This window comes from Phascolarctos cinereus, unplaced genomic scaffold (genome assembly GCF_003287225.1).
Source record: "Phascolarctos cinereus isolate Bilbo 61053 unplaced genomic scaffold, phaCin_HiC Scaffold_4;HRSCAF=312, whole genome shotgun sequence".
In the NCBI taxonomy this organism is placed as follows: domain Eukaryota; kingdom Metazoa; phylum Chordata; class Mammalia; order Diprotodontia; family Phascolarctidae; genus Phascolarctos; species Phascolarctos cinereus.
In genome coordinates this window covers 65,674,781-65,695,587 of record NW_027555847.1, presented here as the reverse complement: position 1 = coordinate 65,695,587, position 20,807 = coordinate 65,674,781, and the positions used below count along the sequence as shown (strand labels likewise).

At 45.5% G+C, this 20,807-nt stretch overlaps 1 protein-coding gene across 1 annotated transcript in view; it reads left to right on the top strand.

Moving 5' to 3' along the window:
* The window catches only part of PHF2 (PHD finger protein 2), a 197,331-nt gene that overhangs the window by 141,961 nt on the left and 34,563 nt on the right, over nt 1–20,807 (top strand). Inside the window, exons 5-13 of the mRNA XM_020981266.2 lie at nt 181–322; nt 3,610–3,796; nt 4,947–5,109; nt 6,417–6,504; nt 7,246–7,352; nt 10,271–10,362; nt 15,128–15,217; nt 17,289–17,675; nt 20,188–20,307. Of these exons, the coding sequence (XP_020836925.1) occupies nt 181–322; nt 3,610–3,796; nt 4,947–5,109; nt 6,417–6,504; nt 7,246–7,352; nt 10,271–10,362; nt 15,128–15,217; nt 17,289–17,675; nt 20,188–20,307 (1,376 nt within the window). The remainder of the gene's footprint in view (nt 1–180; nt 323–3,609; nt 3,797–4,946; nt 5,110–6,416; nt 6,505–7,245; nt 7,353–10,270; nt 10,363–15,127; nt 15,218–17,288; nt 17,676–20,187; nt 20,308–20,807) is intronic.

Below are 20,807 nucleotides of genomic sequence, written 5' to 3'. Positions count from 1 at the left end.
TGACAAGAGTCGGGTAGGTTGTAGAGTACAGTTTTCTTCAGGTATAGGTTGGACTAGATAGTCTCATCCAGCGGTCCCATCCCCCTGTGAAATCCAGAGATTCTCTGGCTAGATCTAATGACTCTGGGCTCCTGACTTCAGAGGCGTGGGGCTCATCTGTCTCTTGTTCAAATTCCTCAGGCCCAGAGAGGAGTGTGGATGTGACCGATGTCACCAAACAGAAAGACTGCAAGATGAAACTGAAGGAGTTTGTGGATTACTACTATAGTACCAACCGGAAACGGGTCCTCAACGTCACTAACCTGGAGTTTTCTGACACGAGGTGAGGCAGCCTTGCCCAGAGAGCCTTTGTGGAGTACTGGAAGTGTCTCTGTCCCCTCTGCAGACCGTGGGTCCCTTTGTTAACGAGTAGCCAATTGACACTGGATTTCAGGAAATTGTTTCCCCAATGCTTAGAAATGGCTTAATTTCTTGTTCTTCTCTGTTACCTCAAACACCTGAAACATCTTGAGTGAGATAAGAGACAGTTGACGTAGAAGACAGAGTGCTGGAAGCTGCCTGGGTTCAGATCCCATCTTAGAAACTTAATTAGCTGTATGACCTAGAATAAGACCATTAACCTCTTTGATCCTCCATTCCTTCTCTGTAAAATGAGGATGTTGGAGTAGATGATCTTTAAATTATTTTCCAGCTCGGTCTATGATCCTGTGATCTCAGTAGTCTGGAAAATTTGCCCTTCCCTTTTCATGCCTTTTCCTTCTCAGTCAGACAGGCTTTGAAGGAAAACCAGCAGACACCTGTGAATGCTTGGTGCTAGGAACAGGGGAGGGAAGTTTTAAAAAGGGGCGTTTTGGTTTGGCCTATAGAAAAACTTCCTAAGATTTAGATCTGTCTCAATTGATAGTGGATTCCCTCATTGTAGACCTTCAGAAAGAGACTGGATGATTTGTCTTTGACATGAATGCTTTAGAGGCAATTCCTGTTTGGATGATAGATTTAGAGGCAATACCAGTTGGATGATAAGACCTCAGATGTTCCTTCCAATTCTGTGATTAATTATTGAGTAGGAACCTTCAGATTCTGGGGGCTGCCTTAGGTGTGGAACAGTAGCCATGGTAGATAGCCTTGTTATTTTGATTTTGTAATGTGGGCTGCTCAGTAATTCACAGAGAGATGAGTGGGATTGTCTCCGTTTCCTCCTTGTGATAAAGAATGGCAAAATTAGGAAGTGGCCCAGATTTGTGCTTGGCACCACTACATAACCTCCTCTTGCCATTCCTTTGTATCATTGTAGCCCAGAAAGTCCCCACGGATCCATGCTTCCCTATTCTACCTAGAATGGCCCACTGTGCCCTTAGGCTGGTGTCCCACTGGAAATTCTCTGTGATAGAGACGTCTTTTCCTTCCCCAGACCAGAACTTGCCCTTTATTAATAAGATTCTAATAAAATAATTTATTAAGGTAAGGTACCCATGAGTGATAACAGCTTAATATGCTATCCCTTCCAAGAGAATTGGCATCTCAACTAGATTCAAGTGATTAGAACTAAATTGATTTGGTAGAAGTTAGAGAGACAGATTGATTTAAATCAGAGCTTCTTAACCCAAGATCCATGTCTGTTGATAGATTTCATGGACATCCATGAACTTGGATGATAAAACAAATTATATCTTTATTTCAGTGTAATTGGGTTCTTTTATGATCCTATGCATTATATTTTTTTGCATTTAAAAATGTTATTTATTCTGAAGGTACATGACCCCAAAATGGTTAAGAATACTTGGTTTAAGTTGAAAGGGAGCTGTGGTGTGATTCCAGGTTTTGCTTAAATTTTGATGTTACACAATGCAAATATCTTCAAACCACAATCAATCTATCAACAATTATTTATCAGGTACCCACTGTGTGCTCAGTCCCATAGGTAAAATAGGAGTAGCAGAGGATGGGAGGCAACATGATATTTGGGCAAGAGATGCAGACAGAAGACTTGGGGTCTAGTCGTGGGCTGAGGTCTAGTTAGTGTGTGACCTTGGGCCTCTCTCTGGCCCTCAGTTTCCTCCTTTTTAAAATAAGCCAGTTAGGGCAACTAGGTGGCACAGTGAATAGAGTACTAGCCCTGGAGTCAGGAAGACCTGAGGTCAAATCCAGCCTCAGGTATTTAATACTTACTAGCTGTGTGACCCTGGGCAAGTCACTTAACCCTGATTACCTCCAAAAAAAGAAAGAAAGAAAAAAAATAAGCCACTGAGACTAGATGATCTTTAAAGTCCCTTTCCTGCTCCAAGTCCTGTTCACTATCCTTGGGAGTTTATTCTTCAGTTGAGGAAATCATACTTAACCTGTGTGGACCACCTGCAATACAGGGCATAGGGGAAACACTGCATATGTGTAAGATAGGTGCACCAGCAGATTGAGAAAGAGCCAGTTCTCCAAATAGAGTACAGATTCAGTCAGAGGATCTGGGTTCTCAGTCTAATTGCATAAATCTTTGGCAAAGCCCTCTAGCTCCCTGGGGTAATCTACGTGTTGCTGGAGAGGAAAGTCCTAGGGAAACTGCCTCAGTAGACATGTTGTATGTCTGCAGCTCAGCTAGCATAGAAAAAAGGCAATGCCTTGGACGTGTTCTTTCCAGAAAGAAAAGGGAATCCAATAAGAGAGGGGCTGTAAGATGGGCAGAGGGTAACGGTAGCTGACTCCACTTTTTCTTCACAGGCGTTACTTCTCGCCTGGCTTAGCTTTCGCCTCTCACTGGTGTGGGCTGGATTTCTCATCAAGTGTTCAGTGATTAGAAATTTTTTCAGAGAGGAATTTCGTAGTTTCCATTTTTTTTGCAGAGGCTGCAGTAGAACACAATCTTTATTCCTTGAGCCAGGTGGAACTGTTCTGGATGGGATGCGGTGGTAGGCACCTCCTCTGACGCATTTGGTGTCTTGCCCAAGATGATGAAGTTTGAACCGAATGAAAGTTTCCATCCTTTCTTGCTCGTATTTGAATCAAGAGATAGAGTAACCGGATTTGACATGAAGCAGAAACAACAGGGTAGAGCTGGGAGCTTGAAGAACAGATGCTGTCGTTTAAAAGACACCGAAAGTGCCCCATGTTGTGTGTGTGGGGAAAACAACAATCTTTCTCTTCAGTGCTACAGTGGTCAAAACAAAACACATATTTAGGCCAAGATGGAAACTGTTGCCTTACAAGGCTCCAAGAGAACAGACTCTCGGGGGGGAAAGACCCCCCCTAATGAGAATAGCTCATACTAAGTAGCGCTTTACGGTTGGCAGAACACTTTATACGTACATTATTGAAGCCTTATGAGGAACTGGGTCTTAGATTCATATTCCAGATGAACTTTGAACCTTAGAGAAGGGATATGACTTGTCCAGGGTCACACAGCAGGTATGTGTCCAAGGCAGGATTCTTTACCCAGACCCTCTCGACTCTAAAGTCTGGTGCTCTTGTAGATATGCCAGACTTGCTTTGTCAATGAGATAAGAGACTCCCTGGGAACAAGCTTTCCAGTGCTGTCCTCTTCCTCCTCCTCCTTCCCCATGTTTACTGCATCTTTTTTTTTTTTTAAACTGAATCATCTTTTTACTCTTCTGCCTTCAGAATGTCCAGCTTTGTAGAACCTCCGGAGATTGTGAAAAAGCTATCCTGGGTAGAAAACTATTGGCCCGATGATGCCTTACTGGCCAAACCCAAAGTGACCAAGTATTGCCTGATTTGTGTGAAGGACAGTTACACTGACTTCCACATAGACTCTGGAGGGGCCTCAGCCTGGTACCATGTGCTCAAGGTAAGCCTTACTGTCAGTGGCTCTCCAAAGAGCCTACTTAAGTTAACCTGTAAGCAAGAACTAGAGGAGAGGTGGTAAGATAGGAAGAGTTGTTGAATTGTGCTGATATGTGAAACAGAAGCTCAAATAATGGAGACATCGGTGTGGGAAGGCTTCTCAGAAAAGCTGGGCCTCACATTGGGTCTTGAGGAATTGCTGGACGTGGCCAGGTGGAAGGGCAGAGGGGGCATCCTAGGTAGGACCATTCTGGGAGGTCAGTGCTGCTTGAAGGCAGGTGATTACTGAATGTGAAGAGTGTAGGTGTCAGATGGAAACTCACCTGGCTTGAGGTTATTGAAGACCATTCTGAGCTTTAAGGCCTGACTCAGATGCTAGCTCCTTGGCAAAGCTGCCTCTGACATTCCTCAGTCCTTCTCTCTCTTCGCACCCATCTCCCTCCTTAGATTTCTCATGACACTTTCCTGGGCCTCTCCTTTGCATGCATCATGGCTATTTGTGGGTTTGTCCTTCCCCCCGTTAGACTCTAAACTTCCTGAGAGCATGGCTTGTGTGTTTTATCTGTGTATCCCCAGTCCTTACCACAGAGCCCTGCACGTAGTAGGCATTCATAAAAAGCCTGTTTGGTGCCACAGGCGATAGAATGCTGGACTTGGAGTCAGGAAGACCTGAGTTCAGATACCATCTCAGACACTGGCAGTGTGGTCCTGGGCAGGTCACTTAACTGCCCTGAGTCCTATAATGATAGCACCCATCTCACAGGGTAGTTGTGAGGATCAAGTAAGATAACGTGTTGGAAGTGCTTTGCAGACCTGAAAGCAATCTATAATGAGAGCTATTATTATTATAATTATAATTATTATTGTTAGTTCAGACTTCTGGGAAAGCTACATGAAAACAAGGAGAGAATTTTATTTTCTTTCAATTAAAAAGGAACCCCTGAGTCCCTTCCTGTCCAATCTCAGGAGCATATGATACCCCAAGCTGGGCTGCTCTTGCCCTCATATATGTTTTTCCCATTGCACGTGTGGTCTCCTTCCCAGTTTTGCTAAGAGGGATTTCTTCAAATCCAAGAACGTTTGGAGTTCAATTTATCACATCCAGTAACCTGGAAGATGGTCAGTTCTCCCTAATGATGCCCTTTCTTGTTCAGGGGGAGAAGATCTTTTATCTCATCAAACCAGCCTCGGCAAATCTCTCTCTGTATGAGCGATGGCAATCGGCAGCCAATCACAGTGAGATGTTCTTTGCTGACCAAGTGGACAAATGCTACAAATGTACAGTAAAGCAAGGCCAGACGCTCTTCATTCCTTCAGGTACGTCTGCTGTTAGAGTGGAGCTGCTGGTTTGAAAAGGAAGAAGGTCTCCTCTTGGCCTTCATCCTCTTCCTCCTCCTCCTCTCTGCTCCCTCCCTCTTAAAGATCCCTGCAACACACACTCCTCCTTCCCTATTCCCATATTAGGCTGACTCCCCACCCCCACCTCCCAATCTTGTGGTATTCCATGAAGCCTGCTTCACAGTCACTCCCATGCTCTGTCCATGTCACCTGCATGCAGGATCCATGCTACATATAGTCTCTCACCAGATGTGGGTGCATTTGGACAGTATAGGCAAAAAGCCAAGACTGAGGTGTCCCTATTTCATGGGTTTCTGAGTAGAGAGAACAGCCATAGTTTACCAGGGGAGCTGCAGTTCTCCCTTCATTTAAAAAAAAATAGCCATTAAGACCGCTGGCCCTTCCTGCCACAGTCGACCCAGTGTAACTCTCCTTGCCAACAGGTAACTGAGCCTTTCCCTCAGGGGTTAAGCTAAACCAAGCTATGGCTGGGAGGGCTGTGTCTACACCATATTAGAACAGCTGCTTAAACAGCTGGCACTTCCCTCAAAGCCCCTGGGTGTTGTCAGTGGCACCGAACAATGTGCCTGACTGATTCCCCCTACCCCCACCCCCAGGCAGTGAGTTATTCCTGCCCAGCCTGTACACAGCCTGAGGAAGGGCCCCAGGGAAGCTGCCTGCCCAGGGCTCCCGTCTTCCTGTGCATTTACTGAGGCGGGTGGCAGTGTACGTTGTGAAAAGAGCATTAGGGGTCAGAAGACGGGGTGTCTAGCCTGGCTCTGTTACTAGCTCACTGTGTGCCCTGGACAGGTGACTTCCCCTCTCACCTCTGAAATGGGGGTGGGGTGGGGAGTTGGACAGGATGATGTCTGGGCTCCTCTTGGTTTTAAAGTTCTGTGATTCCCATCCCTCCTCAGGCTTGGTCCTCTATACTTGTTCTCCAGGTAGGGAGGTGCTCAGGCTTGGAGACAACTGTTTAATCTTGGACTCCTCAGTGCACCCAGGGCTTTCAGAGATGCACAATAGTCCCTGTTACCTAGGCACAGAGAAATCTTGCAGACGTGCCCCTGTGATAAGTAGCTGACAGTAGGGACTTGGAAGAGGAGGTGAGCGAGGCTTTTCTCGTGCCCAGGCCTGGAGAAAGGACTCTGTCTCTCCAGGCCTTGGCCTCACCCCACCTTGCCTCTTGGGGGGAAGCAGTTGAGGGTGTTTCTGGGAGGCCCCCTGCCCTGCTGCCTCGGAGGTGGGAGGGCCTACAGACACCTGCGTTTCTTCCTCTCTTGTAGGTTGGATATATGCAACACTAACCCCTGTAGACTGCCTGGCATTTTCAGGACATTTCCTTCACAGCCTGAGTATTGAAATGCAGATGAGGTATTGTGCTTCAAGTGTTTATTAATAATGTGCTACCCCTCCTTCTCCTCTCCCCACCTCTCTCCTCCCCCAATGCCCTGTTTCTAACTCTCCCTGGAAACTGTTGCTATGCATTTTGAAAACTGTGGAGTTTGGTCACTCAGGGTTTTTCCCTTTTGCCACAAACTGAGCAGGAAGGCACGTGCCACTCTCAGTTCCTTGAAGTAATAATGGGATTTCCTCTTCAATCTGACCTTCCCATGCCCCCCACAAGGGAAAACCTACTCTTAGGATTTATAGGGGTCTTAAGGGGACAATCCCCTTAGGGGTGTATCCAGCTGACCCACCAGGAAGGAAGGAAGGAAGGCAGGCAGGAAGGCTGCTCTCCGAGGTTCCTGCTCAGATCTCCGAGGGGCTAGAAGACACTCCCTTCCCTGACAGTTAGCATCAGTGTCTCATAACTCTGCCACTCCACATTTTGTCTGCCAGCCCAGCATGCATGCCCTCTGGAACTGATGGCCACCAAAGCAACTTAATCCCTAGCATTCATTACATGTTGTTTCAATGCTGGACTGAGGTGCCAGCCCAGCCAACCAGAAATCAGTCCTAAGCCTGACCCGTGAAGCCATACAGCATTTGCATTTCTCTGTCTCCTGGCTGTTGTTTTAGTGAGGCCTCCCTGGCTCAGGCCTGACCTAGCTGTTAGTCACTGACCTTGCCTGTGACTCATTACACTGAAGTACATTTTGCTTTGGATCGCAGAGCGTACGAAGTGGAAAGAAGATTGAAAGTTGGCAGTCTAACCCAGTTTCCGAACTTTGAAACTGCCTGCTGGTATATGGGGAAGCATCTGCTAGAGACATTCAAAGGTAGAGAACTATTCCTTGATTTCTTTGTGAAACTGAGCTACTGCTGGTATGCAGGATCAGTGGAAAACGTGGCCTTCCCCTCTGCTGGCCAAATCCTTGAGCTTCCCAGTCGGGCTTTGCAAAATCCAGTCCCTCCCACCATCTTCCTAGTTCTGCAGCTAGATAAAAAAAAAAATAATAATAATAATAATGATGATGATGATGATGATGATGATACCTAACATTTCTGTAGTGGTTACTATGTGCCAGGCACATATAATTATTATTATTATCTCATTTGATTGTCAGATGACCTTGGGAGGAGGGGGTGCTATTATGATCCCCATTTTACAGATGGGGAAACTGAGGCAGACAACTGTTAAGTGACTTCTTGCCCAGAGTCACCTGTCTAGTAGGTGTCGGAAGGCTGAATGTAAACTCACATCTTCCTGATTCCAGGTCCTGCAATTTATGTGCTGAACTGCCTGGCACTGTTTTCATGGGAGAACTCAGAGTCAGGTGATCTAGGTTTTCTGCTTGATGACCTGAGGCAAGTCACTTATCCTCTTCAGGCCTTTGTTGCCTCACCTGTAAAACGGGAATAAAAATATTGTTCCCAGGTACCCTTTTGTATCTACCTTACTGACCACTTTTCAGGAGCAAATAATAAACTATGTGGGAAAGCCCTGAGAATTGAGTTTAAAGTGCTATCCATGGAGGGGAGAGGGATTTTCATTGAATTTGGAGGGATACATTTGTTTCTCAATTGGTATCTTAGAGAATTCACTGACTTGGATAACTTTTACACAGAACCTGGAATCTAGATTTTAATTTATGGCATCTCCCAATGTTTACTTTTTTTTTTAATGTTAAAAACATGTAACTCTCCCTATTGCTAAGGTATTTCAGCTTCCTGAGGTTGACTGGAATTGTGCCTTGAGTGCGGGGTACACCCCCCCCACCCCCCCATACACACCAGGCCCAATGTTACTCAGATAAGAGGACCAGGTTTTTATTCATGAATTCTCTTCTCAGTGATGGCCTTTCTAGGAAGTGGACATCAGGACGATATGCAAGGAGCATGAAAAGGACAGAAATTGAGGGAGCATTTTGGTAGAACTCTTGAGTCCCCCACTCACAACTGGAGTACAGTTTGAGATGTGTTGGCTGATGGGAATAATACTACTATCTTATATAGAGACAACATGGTGATGGAGTGGAATCCAATGATACTGCTCTGGAGCAAGTCTTCTTAAATGTTTTCCACTGTAGACCCTTTTTCCTGTTTCAGAGGTGTTCTTTGGTGTCATGTGGCCTGAGGGCATGCTCAGTGCAAAGTGCACATGCTTTGTGTTCAGAACTGAGGCTGCAGTGAAGTTGCACGATACGACTTGGGCAAGCGCTACAGAAAGACCTCAGATTGATTACACCTTTGATTTTGAATTGATTTTTGGTCATTGCACAGTCCTGGCCCTGCCACCAACTCACTGTGTGACTTTCGACATGCAATTTTCCCTTTCTGCCCCTAAGTTTGTCTTATCTGTAAAATGGGGACATCACAGCTTTCTTTAATACTTGAATGCTTTCCTCAAAACAACTCAGGAACAGAGGTAGAGCAAATCTTATCTCCATTTTACAGTTAAAGATCGCAAGGCTCAGGCACTTACTCGCCATCCTAGAGGGTCTCAGGGCCAAGTCAGATTCCATTTCTAAGTTCAACTCTGCCTCGTGATGCCAGAGCTGTTCCTCCAGCCCTGATGAGCAACAGATTTGCTTAGTGCCTCTGGCCCAGGGAGAAGGAACACTTTTTAGATTTCAAAGAAAATGTAAAGGTAACTTTATTTTACAGTTAGGTTCCTCTTGGACCTCTTGGGCCTCTTCAGTGCAACTTTTTGTCTGTGGTGTTTGGCTAGGCACTGTACAGACCCTGGCCCTGCCCTTCACGTGCAGAATTCTGTCCATAGCAAAGACTCAAAACATGGACAGATGGTCACATGAGGCCAAGACAGCATAAATGAATGAGAAGAAAGTAGCATTCATAGTGTTTATGCCTATACTGGAAGAAGGCTGTGTTAGGTGGCACAGTGGATAGAATACCTGACCTGGAGTCAGGAGGACCTGAGTTCAAATCCTGTCTCAGACATTTACTAACTAGCAAGTTATTTAACCTATGTCCATTTCCTTCTATAAAATAGAGATAATAATAACACCTATCTCTCAGAGTCTACAAGACTGTGAGGGTAAATCAAGATAATATTGTAAAGTGCTTTGCAAATCTTTTTTTTAAGCAAATATATAACATTTAACATTTACATAAAAATAGAAAGCAATTTAGTTTACAAGATCATTTACATTATAATTACTTTAGATAATAAAGTCACTAGTCACCCTCTCCTCCCCTTCAAGTAATTTGAAATACACCTTATGCTTTGGTGAGCTGGAGCTGGGATTGCCAGGGCAGTGACATTCTATCATAGCTTCTGATGTCCTCAGCCTCTGTATGCCCTCATGCCAAGCGCTGCGAATCCCTGAAGTCCAGTAGAGCAAATTAAGTGCTTTGCAATTCTTAAAACGCTATATAAATATTAGAGTTGTGTGGTTTAAATAGTGAGACCTGGGGGAAGAAAACACCCTCCCTTATGCCATTTAGTCAGGGAATGCTCCCTGGAGGAGGTGGAATTTTACTGGCTGTTTCAATAATGAAAAACAAAGGATTTAGCAAGGTGAGGGCAGTGTGTGCCAGGGATCCCAAATTCCCTGGGACCTGAGAAGCTCTCTCTGTCAGGTCTTGCCCTTTTCTTATGGTGAGGAGAGTCTGTGGGTCTGGGGCGGGGGGGGGGGTGGGGGTGGGTGGGAGCCAGGGGTGGGGGGCGGTGTAGGAAATAGTGCTATGCTGGAGCTGTGTCTACAGGAGCTAATCCAATCATTCCTTTCCGTAGGGTCCCACAAATCTGGTAAGCAGCCACCTCCCCATATAGTCCAAGGAGCTAAAATACTGAATGGTGCGTTCAGGTCATGGACGAAAAAGCAGGTAAGGCAGCATCTTTGTTCCCATGGTATGCAGATGGGAGCGGGGGAGCAAATAGGGAAGTATACCAGGTCGGGGCAGGGGGTGGGGGGTGGGGGGTGGGGGTGGTTTAGGGTGTTGAGCCTGGAGGTGGGCATTTGCAGCAGGGATTTGTGCTCCCTTCAGGTATCTTTAAGTATCTTTAAGGCTTGTCCCGCAGAGGGATTCCACTAATTCTGCTTGTGCCCAATGGGTAGAATTAGGAGGAATGGGGGGAAAGTTTCAAAGCAGATTTCTACTCAGTGGAAGGAAGAACTGGTCCAGAAATGGAAAAGGGACTGGATTCCCTGTCACAAGAAGGATTTCAGCAGAGCCTGGGTACCCATTATTGGGAATACCGTAGAGGGAATTGGGCTTTTGGGGGTGCTGGAAGATAGTTTAACTTCTTTAGACTACATATGACTTCAGAGGTTGCTTACAAATCTGGGATTCTAATTCCTGAAGTGGTCTTAGGACCTGTAGGAGCAGAGCATGGGATCTGTAGTCAGATGATTTGGGTTCATCTTATGGTTCTTTTTCTTACTGCCTAGTGTGACCATGGACAATCCAGTGTAGCAGAGCCTCAGTTTCCCCATCTGTAAAATGAGGTAGTTGGACTAGATAATTGCTTGACATCCCCTCCAAAGCTAAGTTTGTGATCTAATGACCTTTTTTCCACATATAGCAAAATACCATTCAGCAGTGAGTCTGTCCAGGCAAATGTCACTGAGGGAAACATTATAACACTGTCACAGGGTGTTGAGAAATACCATGTCACGGTCCTGCCCCGCTTGATAGAGTTCATTATAGCCATCTCTATACTCTTCCTAATCTCCAGGTCTGAGATACAGTGTGGCTCTATGGAAAGAGCACTGCTCTTGGTTCTGAGAGACCTAAATTCAAATCCTGTTGCAAAATCTTGCTCTGACATTTATTTAGTTGCATGACCCAGGCCAAATCACTTTTCTCTGAACCTCAGTTTCCTCATCTATCAAATGGGGATAATAATACCTGTGTTACCTTCCTCCTTGGGCTGTTATGAGGAACGTGCTTTGTAAACCTTGAAATGTCACGGAAACTTGTTATATTATTATGATGGTGCCACTTCTCTGTTGAATATCCGTCAGTTCCCAGTTTCCTGTAGGGTCCCTGGCCGGGCATTTCTAGTTCTCCATAATCTTGCTCCAGCCTTCTTTCCCACCTTTGCTAAGATAGAATTATGGATTTCTAATAGAAGGGATTATTGGCTGGTCTGCTGTCTCATCTTTCTTTCTTCCATCTCTGAGTCTGAGTAGACTGTCTCCTCTCTCCATCTGGGCCTGAGACTGAAGGCTTTTTTTCCCTTCATGCAGGTCCCAATCTGTGAAGCTTTCCTTTATTTCTCCCCCCCCAGCCTCCCTGCCCTTCCTTGCTCCACTCTCCTCCACTTTCTTGGAGGTATTTTCTCTCCTTCCTAAAATTTGCCTTGAACACTCTTTCTGGAGTTCTCCTTTACCCGTGTCTCCTTTTGCCTTAGGTCATTCATTGATTCAGCAAACATTTATCGGGGGACTACACACAGAGCACTGGGCTAGGCCGTGGAGGGAGGGAGAAGGTCCCTGCCCTCATGGAGACTGTGGTCTAAAGGGGGATGATGATGAGATTAATGACGCAGTTATAATAATACTAATAAAAGTACGAGCAGGTAGGTTTTATATGGCGGCTTTAAGGTTTACAAAGTACTTTACAATTCCCTTAAATCCCAACTAAAATCTCATCTTCTATAAGAAGCCTTTCCCAAGAAGCTTCTTAATTCTAGAGCCTTCCTTCTTTTAATGATTTCCTTTTTATACTGTATATAGTTTGTTTGGACGTACTTGTTTGCATATCGTCTCCTCCGTTAGACTGGGAGTTCTTTGAGAATAGAGACTGTCTTTTGCCTCTTTTTTGTATCCTAGCACTTAGCAGAGTGCTATATAGTAGTATATAGTAGATGCTTATAGTAGATATAGTAAATGCTTAATAATTGCTTATAGTAGCATATAGTAGATGCTTAATAATTATTTATTGACTTACTACATGCATTGTCTCATTTGATCCTCACAACAACCCTGTGAGTTAGGAATTATTATTATTATCCCCACTTTACTGATGAGGAAACTGAGGCTGAGGGTCCCCCAGCAGGTGTCAGAAGCAGGCTCTGAACTGACTCCAACTACAAAACTCTATCCTCACTCGTACAAATAATTATAATATATAACATTATATGAGATGCTCGTCGGGAAGGTGAAAGACAATGTGAGCTCAGAACATGGACCCTAGTTGCTTACTTTTCCTCTTCATACACTATGTGTGTGGTTTGGTACAATGGAAAGACCTCTGCATTTCAGAAGGCCTGGGTTCCAATCCTGGCTCGGCTATTTACTGACTATGTAATAATGAGAAAGTTACTTAACCTCTGTTGGTCTCAGCACCCTCATCTGTAAAATGAGAGGAGTTGATCCAGATGTCCTTTCCACCTCAAAGTCTCTGATTTTATTCTGGCCAGATTGGAATACTAGTGGTTCCCCAATGTCATCCTGCTGTATCCAACCTCCATGCGTTTACTCAGGCTGAACCCCCATGCCAAGAACACACCTGTACTCCTTCCTTAGATGGAGCTCTCTTTTGCCCCTAAAATCTTCAACCTTGTGGTATACTTATTTTTGCATATGTCATATTCTTGCATCTCTCTCACCTCCAGCCCACCTGCCTAGACTAGAAACTCTTTGTATTATAGTTTATCGTTGTATTCCTAGTGCACAGCACAATGTTTTATGATGATTCTTTCTGGTTGAATTAAAGGTTAGTTTGGTCGGCAGGAGGGATGTACAGTGAATCTGTCTGGCAGAAGAGAACCTTAGGGGAAAAGCATTCCTGAATTCTCTTACATTGTAAAATTTGAGTTAATTTTTAAGTGCAAAAAGATGCTGTGCCAACAAAGGGACTTGGGGAGCAGCAGGCATCTGTATTTTCCTGGTAGTCAGTCCTCAAGTTGGAATCCAGGACAGGGGACGAGGGGGAGGAGATCGTACATACGGTGCTGGTATACATCACCAGAAGGAACCTTGGAGGCTAGGGAGGATGCTGCTCCATCTTTCAAGGTGAAGAGGCAAGTTTTCTTGGGTTTAGCTTCACATTCATAATCTCTACTTTCCTATAAGTGACGTAATAATCATCAGTCCACTGTGGAGCATTGATTAAGCACCTGCTATTTGCTAGACACTGATGGGCACAAATATGAAAGTGGAATAATTCTTGTTCTTAAGGAGCTGGGGGGACCTGGGGGGGGACAGTCTCTGCCTGAGGCAACATCTCCCCGGAACCAGTGGATGCACATCTGGAGTCTAGCTCTCTCCTGGCCAGCTTTCCCTACTTCTTTCATGTCATACACTCTGTTCTACCCCAACTGGTCTCCTTTCTTTTCCCTATTTACACACTAGCTCTGTGACCTTGAGCCAAAGTACCTCTCTGGGCCCCAATTTCCTCCTTTGTAAAATGAGAGGGTTGGTCTAGGCCAGGGGTGGGGAACCTGCAGCCTTTTGACTGAATCCAAATTTTACAGAATAAAGGATTTAGAAGGCCACATGTGGCCTTAAGGCGGCAGGTTCCCCACCCCTGGTCTATAAGGCCCTGGACTTTCCAGTCCTAGGTCTAGTGTCCTGTGATAGTATGGCATTCTGTCTCCTGTTTCCACATCCTTGCATAGGCTCATTTCCACTCCTCACTGCAGTCTCTTGGAATTCCTACTTCCTCTAACCTGAAGCCCTCCTTACCTGATTCACTCATCTATTAGTGTTCTTCCTAGATAAGTGAAGTAACAATAACAACAACAATAATGATGCTTATATGACTGCTGTTACTTAATAATATAATTAGTTGTTATTAATTAGAGAATAAGACTAAGTAATATATATATGTATGTAGTAAGCAAGGGCCAAGATTTGTGTTCTAGATTGGTGGTGTCAGATTCAAATAGAAATGCATCCCTGGAGGCCGCGTACTGACTTCGAAAACCATGAATTAACAATATCTGTGTTGTAGTGTATTTTCATATGTTTTGTTAAACATTTTCCAGTTACAGTTTAATCTGGTGCTGGTGGCAGTTGGAGGTTTTGTGGCCCATTTGTAGCTTGGGCCAAGAGTTTGATACCTCTGTTCTAGACAGTCTTTGACTGGAAATGAAAAGAGGGGTGCATTTGGGTTAGCTTAGTCTTAGCTGGCTTCATGGAGGAGGTGGTCCCTGAGCTGAGCTTTAAAAGATGAAGACTGGCATAGGAACAGTGTGAATGTGGTATGTGTAGGGGACAGTGAGGAGATTGGTTTGGAGATTGGAGTAGAAGAGTTCACAATGGGGGACGAAGAGGGGGAAAACTGGGGAAGAGCTGGACTCTGGAGGGCCTTGTGTGATAGGCCTTCAACCTCTTGACAAATGGGGAGCCCCTGCAGGTTCTGAAGCTAGGGAAGAAGTGCAAGTGTTATTTCTAATGCCCCCCAAATGAGTTCAGAAGCTGGCAGGATATCCTGTTCCATGGTTCTGCCACGCTCCACCAAGTAGCCCGTTCATTTTGCAGGAAGTTAATAAAATGTGAGTGCAATAAAGTACCTGATCATTCTTGATGGTGGGCAGAAGAACGGTAGTCTCGGGAGCCTGGTACAGGGGAAGATCCCTTGATTATTTCTAGGTTAAATACAGAGCAAGAAAATAATCCTCTAATACCTTGTGTTTCAGGCCTTAGCAGAACATGAAGATGAACTTCCGGAGCATTTCAAACCATCCCAGCTTATCAAAGACCTTGCCAAAGAGATACGACTCAGCGAGGTGTGTCGTCTCTCCTGACCGGGAGCAGGGCCTGGTGCCTGGGAGGGATCCCCCTTTGTGGGCTGAGGAGCAGCAAGAGATGGGTGCTCCAGGACTTGGCTGGTTCTGGGATCAGTATCTCCAGGGTCAGAAATGTCCGCAGGAGGGAGTTAGCTGGTTCCTCAAAGTGCTGAGCCCTGGGTTCCCTGAGCCAGCTGCAGCAGTGATTTGAAGACGTTCCTGACAAGTGATCACTTCCTCCTTTATGCCCCAAGCATCCTTACTCATCTCTAACTGCTTCCTTCCTGGTGGTGGGGGCAAGGGCAGGCTATATTTCTCTTATCTGTAAAAATGAGAAGTCAGGAAGACTCATCTTCCTGATTTCAAATCTGGCCTCTGACGCTTACTAGCTATGTGACCCTGGGCAAGTCACTTAATCCTATTTGCTTCAGTTCCTCAACTGTAAAATGAGCTGGAGAAGGAAATGGCAAACCTCTCTACTCTCTTTGCCAATAAAACCCCGACTGAGGTCACAAAGACTTGGACGTGACTGAAAAACAATAACAAATGAGAGGCTTGGATTAGATAGCCCCTGAGGCCCCTTTCAGCTCTGAATCTATGATATTATGAGCCTAAGTAGTCATCTGCTTACTTGGAAGCCTTGTCCAGGTTTCTTATATAATACTGTCCCCAGATCCAGGGGAACCAGAAAGGGGCCTAGGAGGTAGAGGAGGTTGTTATTTCCTAATCAGATGGCTGTCAGCCACTAGCCTCTGTAACCTCCTTGGATTTTGTTGGCTTTTCTTATCCCTGTAAGACTCAAGTATTAAGAGAAACCATGCCAGTATAGAGAGTGTCTGTGGGGGGGGTGTTTGGTGTGACTGTGACTGGCCCTGAGGCAGCTCTTGGCCATTCCAACACAAACATCTAGCTCTTCTCAATCTCATTTGATTCCGGAACCTTTGTGTATTCTGAGACCAACAGCCCTCTGCTCAGAGCAGTAGGCACCAATGTCCTCGGCACCACCATGGTCAGACAGGTAGGCCTAGTCCCTGAAGGGGAACCTAGCTCACAGGAGCCATGGTCCAGCCAGTAGGAAGTGACTGAGTGATCAGAATTAGGGGAGAACCCATTATTCTTAGCCTGCTGGGAAGTGGTCAGGTGACAGGTGTGTTTCTAAGGAAACCAATCACCGTCAGAGCTGTTTCTGGCCCAAGCCATCACCACACTTGTTTGCTAAATCAGGCAAATCACCAAGGACTTCAGCTCCTATGTCCCTGGCTCTGGTTAGGCTTTCTGGAATATATGACTCCATTCTGGCCACCATATTTTAGAATTCACACTGGCAGACTGGAGCATATTGAGGGGTGGGGGGGAAGTCAAGATGGCCAAGGGTCTGGGCACCATTTCATATGTGGAAGTCTATGTAAATAGCATCTGAATCTTGAATTCTCAGCCAAAACCTGTCAAGCATTGCAACAACTCCTTTGCTGTGCCTTAATTTTCAATAACTGCTACATCTTTTTGTGTTTTCTAATAAATCAGTCATGCTACAGTTGTAGTAGCTTGGTTATAGAAGATTCTCTATTCCAAGGTATCAGGGTCCTCCTCTTCCTTCTTATTCCCCCTCCATTCTTCCTTGTCTTCTCCTCATTCCTCTTCCTCTTGCTACCCCTGTCCTCTTCCCCAACTCTCTCCCACACCTTCTTCCTCTCTCCCTTTCCTCCTCTTCTCCCCCTCCCCACCACCTCCAAAAAGAAAACACATATCAATGTGGTGGTGGGGATAGATCTGGATTACCAAAAGAGGAGGACCAGAACAGATTCCATCTGTGAGAAGGAGATTCAACTTCTCTGTATCTGAGAGTTGAATGTCTTTAGAAAGAGTTATTTCTAATTTCTAGTTTGGGAGGGGAACCAGTGGTTGTCATTTCTTTCACATGACTTCCTTTGAACTGAGTGATCTCATTGTGATGATGTTACTTGGATTTGTTAGGGCAATGTAGAGTCTTTCTAGGGTAGATGACGGAGCAAGGAATGATACAGTTGTAGGAAATGTGATAGTAAACCTGTCTTCTGCTCTTTTCTTCCAGAACGCATTGAAAGTCACTAAACCTGAAGTCGGTGCCAATGTCTCCCCCAAGGAAGTCTGCCCTGTGGAGAAGGAGAAGGAGGAGCCCCCATCCCCTGTACAGGTCACGCCACCTCCTTCCCTGGTGGAAAAATCCGCTAAAAAAAAGACTCCCAAAACTATGAAACCACCCAAACCATCCAAGATCCCCAAGATCCCCAAACTCCCCAAACCACCAAAGCCTCCGAAGCCCCCCAAACCTCCCAAAACTCCGAAGATCAAGGAAGGAGGCAAGAAGAAAGGGAAGAAGTCCAAGGAGTCAGCTTCCCCCACCATCCCCAACTTGGACTTGCTAGAGGCCCACACGAAGGAGGCGCTGACCAAGATAGAAACGCCAAAGAAAAGCAAGGTGGGTGCTTCTCCTCAGTGCCCTAGGCCTCTGGCACTCTTTTCTGCGTCCCTGGCTTCTTGGTGAGGGTGGTGTGGAGTTGAGTGATGTGGAGGTTAGGGCTTGGAGAAGAATTTAGGTTTCTCTTCTTCTCAGTGGGACTTGTGTATGATAAATACCTACTTATCAATCTTGGGGGACTGGGCTCTTAGCTGCTGCCATCACCTTTCCTAGGAGCCTCATCTGGAAGCAAAGTGAAAACAAGCAGAAACAGATATGGAGTTAACTGGATAAGGAGATACCTTTGGGGTTCTTTGATTCCGTTTTCAAAAAGATTGCTTGTTATAGGCACACCTTGCCACATGGCCATATTCCACGAAGGTCCTGAGTTCGGCCAAACCAACCAATGAATCGATAAATATTTATTAGGCACCTACTATGTGCTAAGTAAACACTGGGGATACAAAAAGAGGCAAAAGACAGTCCCCTTCTTCAAAGAGCTTGCAGTTTAATGGAGGAGACAAGCAAACAAATATATACAAAGCAAGCCATTACAGGATAAATAGGACATAATTGACTGGGGGAAAGCAATGGGATTAAGAGGGCTGGGGAAGGTGGGATTTTAGAAGGGGGACATTAGTTTGGGAAGTAAAGGAAGCCAGGGAAGTCAGTAATCCGAGTGGAGGAGGGAGAGCATTATAGGCATAGGGGACAGCTAAGGAAAGCTTGTTCCTGGAATAGCCAGGGGGCCAGCGTCTCTGGATCAAAGAGTACATGTGGGGCAGTGTGGTGTAAGAAGACTGGAAAGGTAGGAAGGAGCCTGGTTATGAAGGGCTTTAAATGCCAAACAGCGTTTAGTATTTGACCCTGGAGGCAATGGGAAGCCACTAGAGTTTATTGAGTAGGTGGGGGACATGGTTGGGTCTGCATTTTGGGAAAATCCCCTTAATGGCTGAATGGAGGCTGGACTGGAGTGGGGAGAGACTTGAGGCAGGCAGACCCACCAGCAGCTACTGTAATAGTCCAGGTGTGAGGTGATGAGGGTCTGCACCAGGGGGGTGGCAATGTCAGAGTATTCAAGAAATATTGCCAAGGTGAAATCAACAGGCCTTGGCAACACAGTGGATGTTGGGGAGGAGGGGAGGGATGAGAGATCTTGAGGAATCCAAGATGAATCCAGGTTGTTGGCCTGAGGGACTAGGAGGATGGTGCTGCCTTCTTCAGTAATAGGGAACGTAGGAGGTGGGGAGGGTTTAGGGAGAAAGATGATGAATTTTGTTTTGGACATAACTAAGTTTAAGATGTCTACTGGGCATCCAGTTTGAAGTGTTTGAAAGGCAGATGGAGTCTGTTCTGGTCCTCCTCTTTTGGTAATCCAGATCCAGTCCCACCACCATATTGGAATGTGTTTTCTTTTTGGAGGTGGTGGGGAGGGGAGAAGAGGAGGAAAAGGAGAGAGGAAGAGATGAAGAGATTGGAGGTCAGCCAGGAGATTGGGGCAAGAAAGGTAACATTGAGAATCATCAGCATGGCCATTGTAATTAAATCTGTGGGAGCTGATAAAGTAGTATAGAGAGAGAAGAGAAGAGGGCCCAGGATAGAACCTTGAGGCCGTGATGTGGAGGAGGATCCAGCAAAGGAGAAGACAGCCAAGGACTGGTTAGATAGGTGGGAGGAAAGTCAATAGAGAGTGGGGCCCTGAAATTCAAGCCTTGCAATTAGGCTTAAATTGACTTCTACCCGTTGACCTCAGGGTTCCATCCTCAGATTAAGTGTGATTCCATTTCTACATGACAGCCTTTCAATGCTTGAAGACATACTCCCTGTTGCTCTTCCCTTTCTCTCCTCCTTCCCCTTCCCAATAGAGCAAAAACCCACGAACTTGAGATTTTAGTAATTTGTTGTTCATGATATCAGCCTTCTGCTTGGCACCTGAGGGCAGAACCTAGGACCAGTGGATGGTGGTTGCCGAGAAGATTTAGGTCTGATGTAAGAAAAACTTCCTAACAGAGCTATTCAAAATTATGCCAATCATGACTAGTATGGTACCTTGTGAAAAGTAGATACCTTAAAAATGCTTGTTGAACGTGACGAAATCAAAGGAAAGCTTTTTAAGACATGCTGTGAAGAATGTGAGGTGGAAGAAGATCAAAGAAGGCTTCATTGAAAAAGTGGCATCCGAACTGTCGGGCCTTAGAGGGAGGGGGAGGACTTCAGTGGATGGGCGTGGCAGATTGGGAGGGTGGGTGAGTTTGGGGAGTTAGGTTCAAGATGGGGAGGCATTGAATGGTTTCCCAGGATGTGCTGACTGTGTTGAGGGCAGAGAAAAGATAACTTACTTTTTAAAGCAAAGCAATGAATTTGGATGAGGTGATGACTGATGAAAACTGTATCTTATAAATCTTTCACAGTTCCTTGTAATCTTAGTAGGCGGTGAATATTTGTGTATTCACCTGAGGAGGTATTGCACCATCCTTTTCCTGTCTTACATGATATGTGACTGCTTCCCCTGCCCCCCCACTTTTTTTTATAGGTTTCAAAGAATGTTTTAAGTGTCCCCAGCAAAGAAGTCACTAATAAGCAAAATGACGTGGAGAGGTTTGAAATCCGAGAACAGAATAAGACCAAAACAGAAGCCAAGTGGAAGTATAAGGTAAGGCTGGAGGCGTCAAGGTGTGATGAGGACAGTTGAGTCACGTGAGACCTGGGTTTGAATCCTGACTGACACGCTGGGAGACTTCATGGGCATGTCCTGTAGCTCTTCTGAGCCCCAGATTTCTTCACTGTAAAATGAGGAGAATGATACCTAAAGTCCTTGTCACACTTGGAGGATCGAGTGGCATGATGCATGTAAAACCTCGGATCAATGTTAGCTCTTCTTGTGAGCTAGCAAAGAGCAGGGGGGCCTTCCCAAATCAAGGGTGCATTCGTTTCCTCTCTACCAGGCCCTCCCTGGCACCTCTGGAAAAGATCCTTCCTTTAATCCCTTCTGCTGTCAAAGGAAGACAGAAAGGATTTGGGCGGCTTGTCTGCCAAGGAGGTAGATTGAAACATGGTAGTCATGGGGAAGCCATTGCAACTTCCTTAGAGTTTGGAAGGCTCTTAGAGATTGACTAGTCATACTTCTCTTTGCATGCAGAAATCTCTGCAACC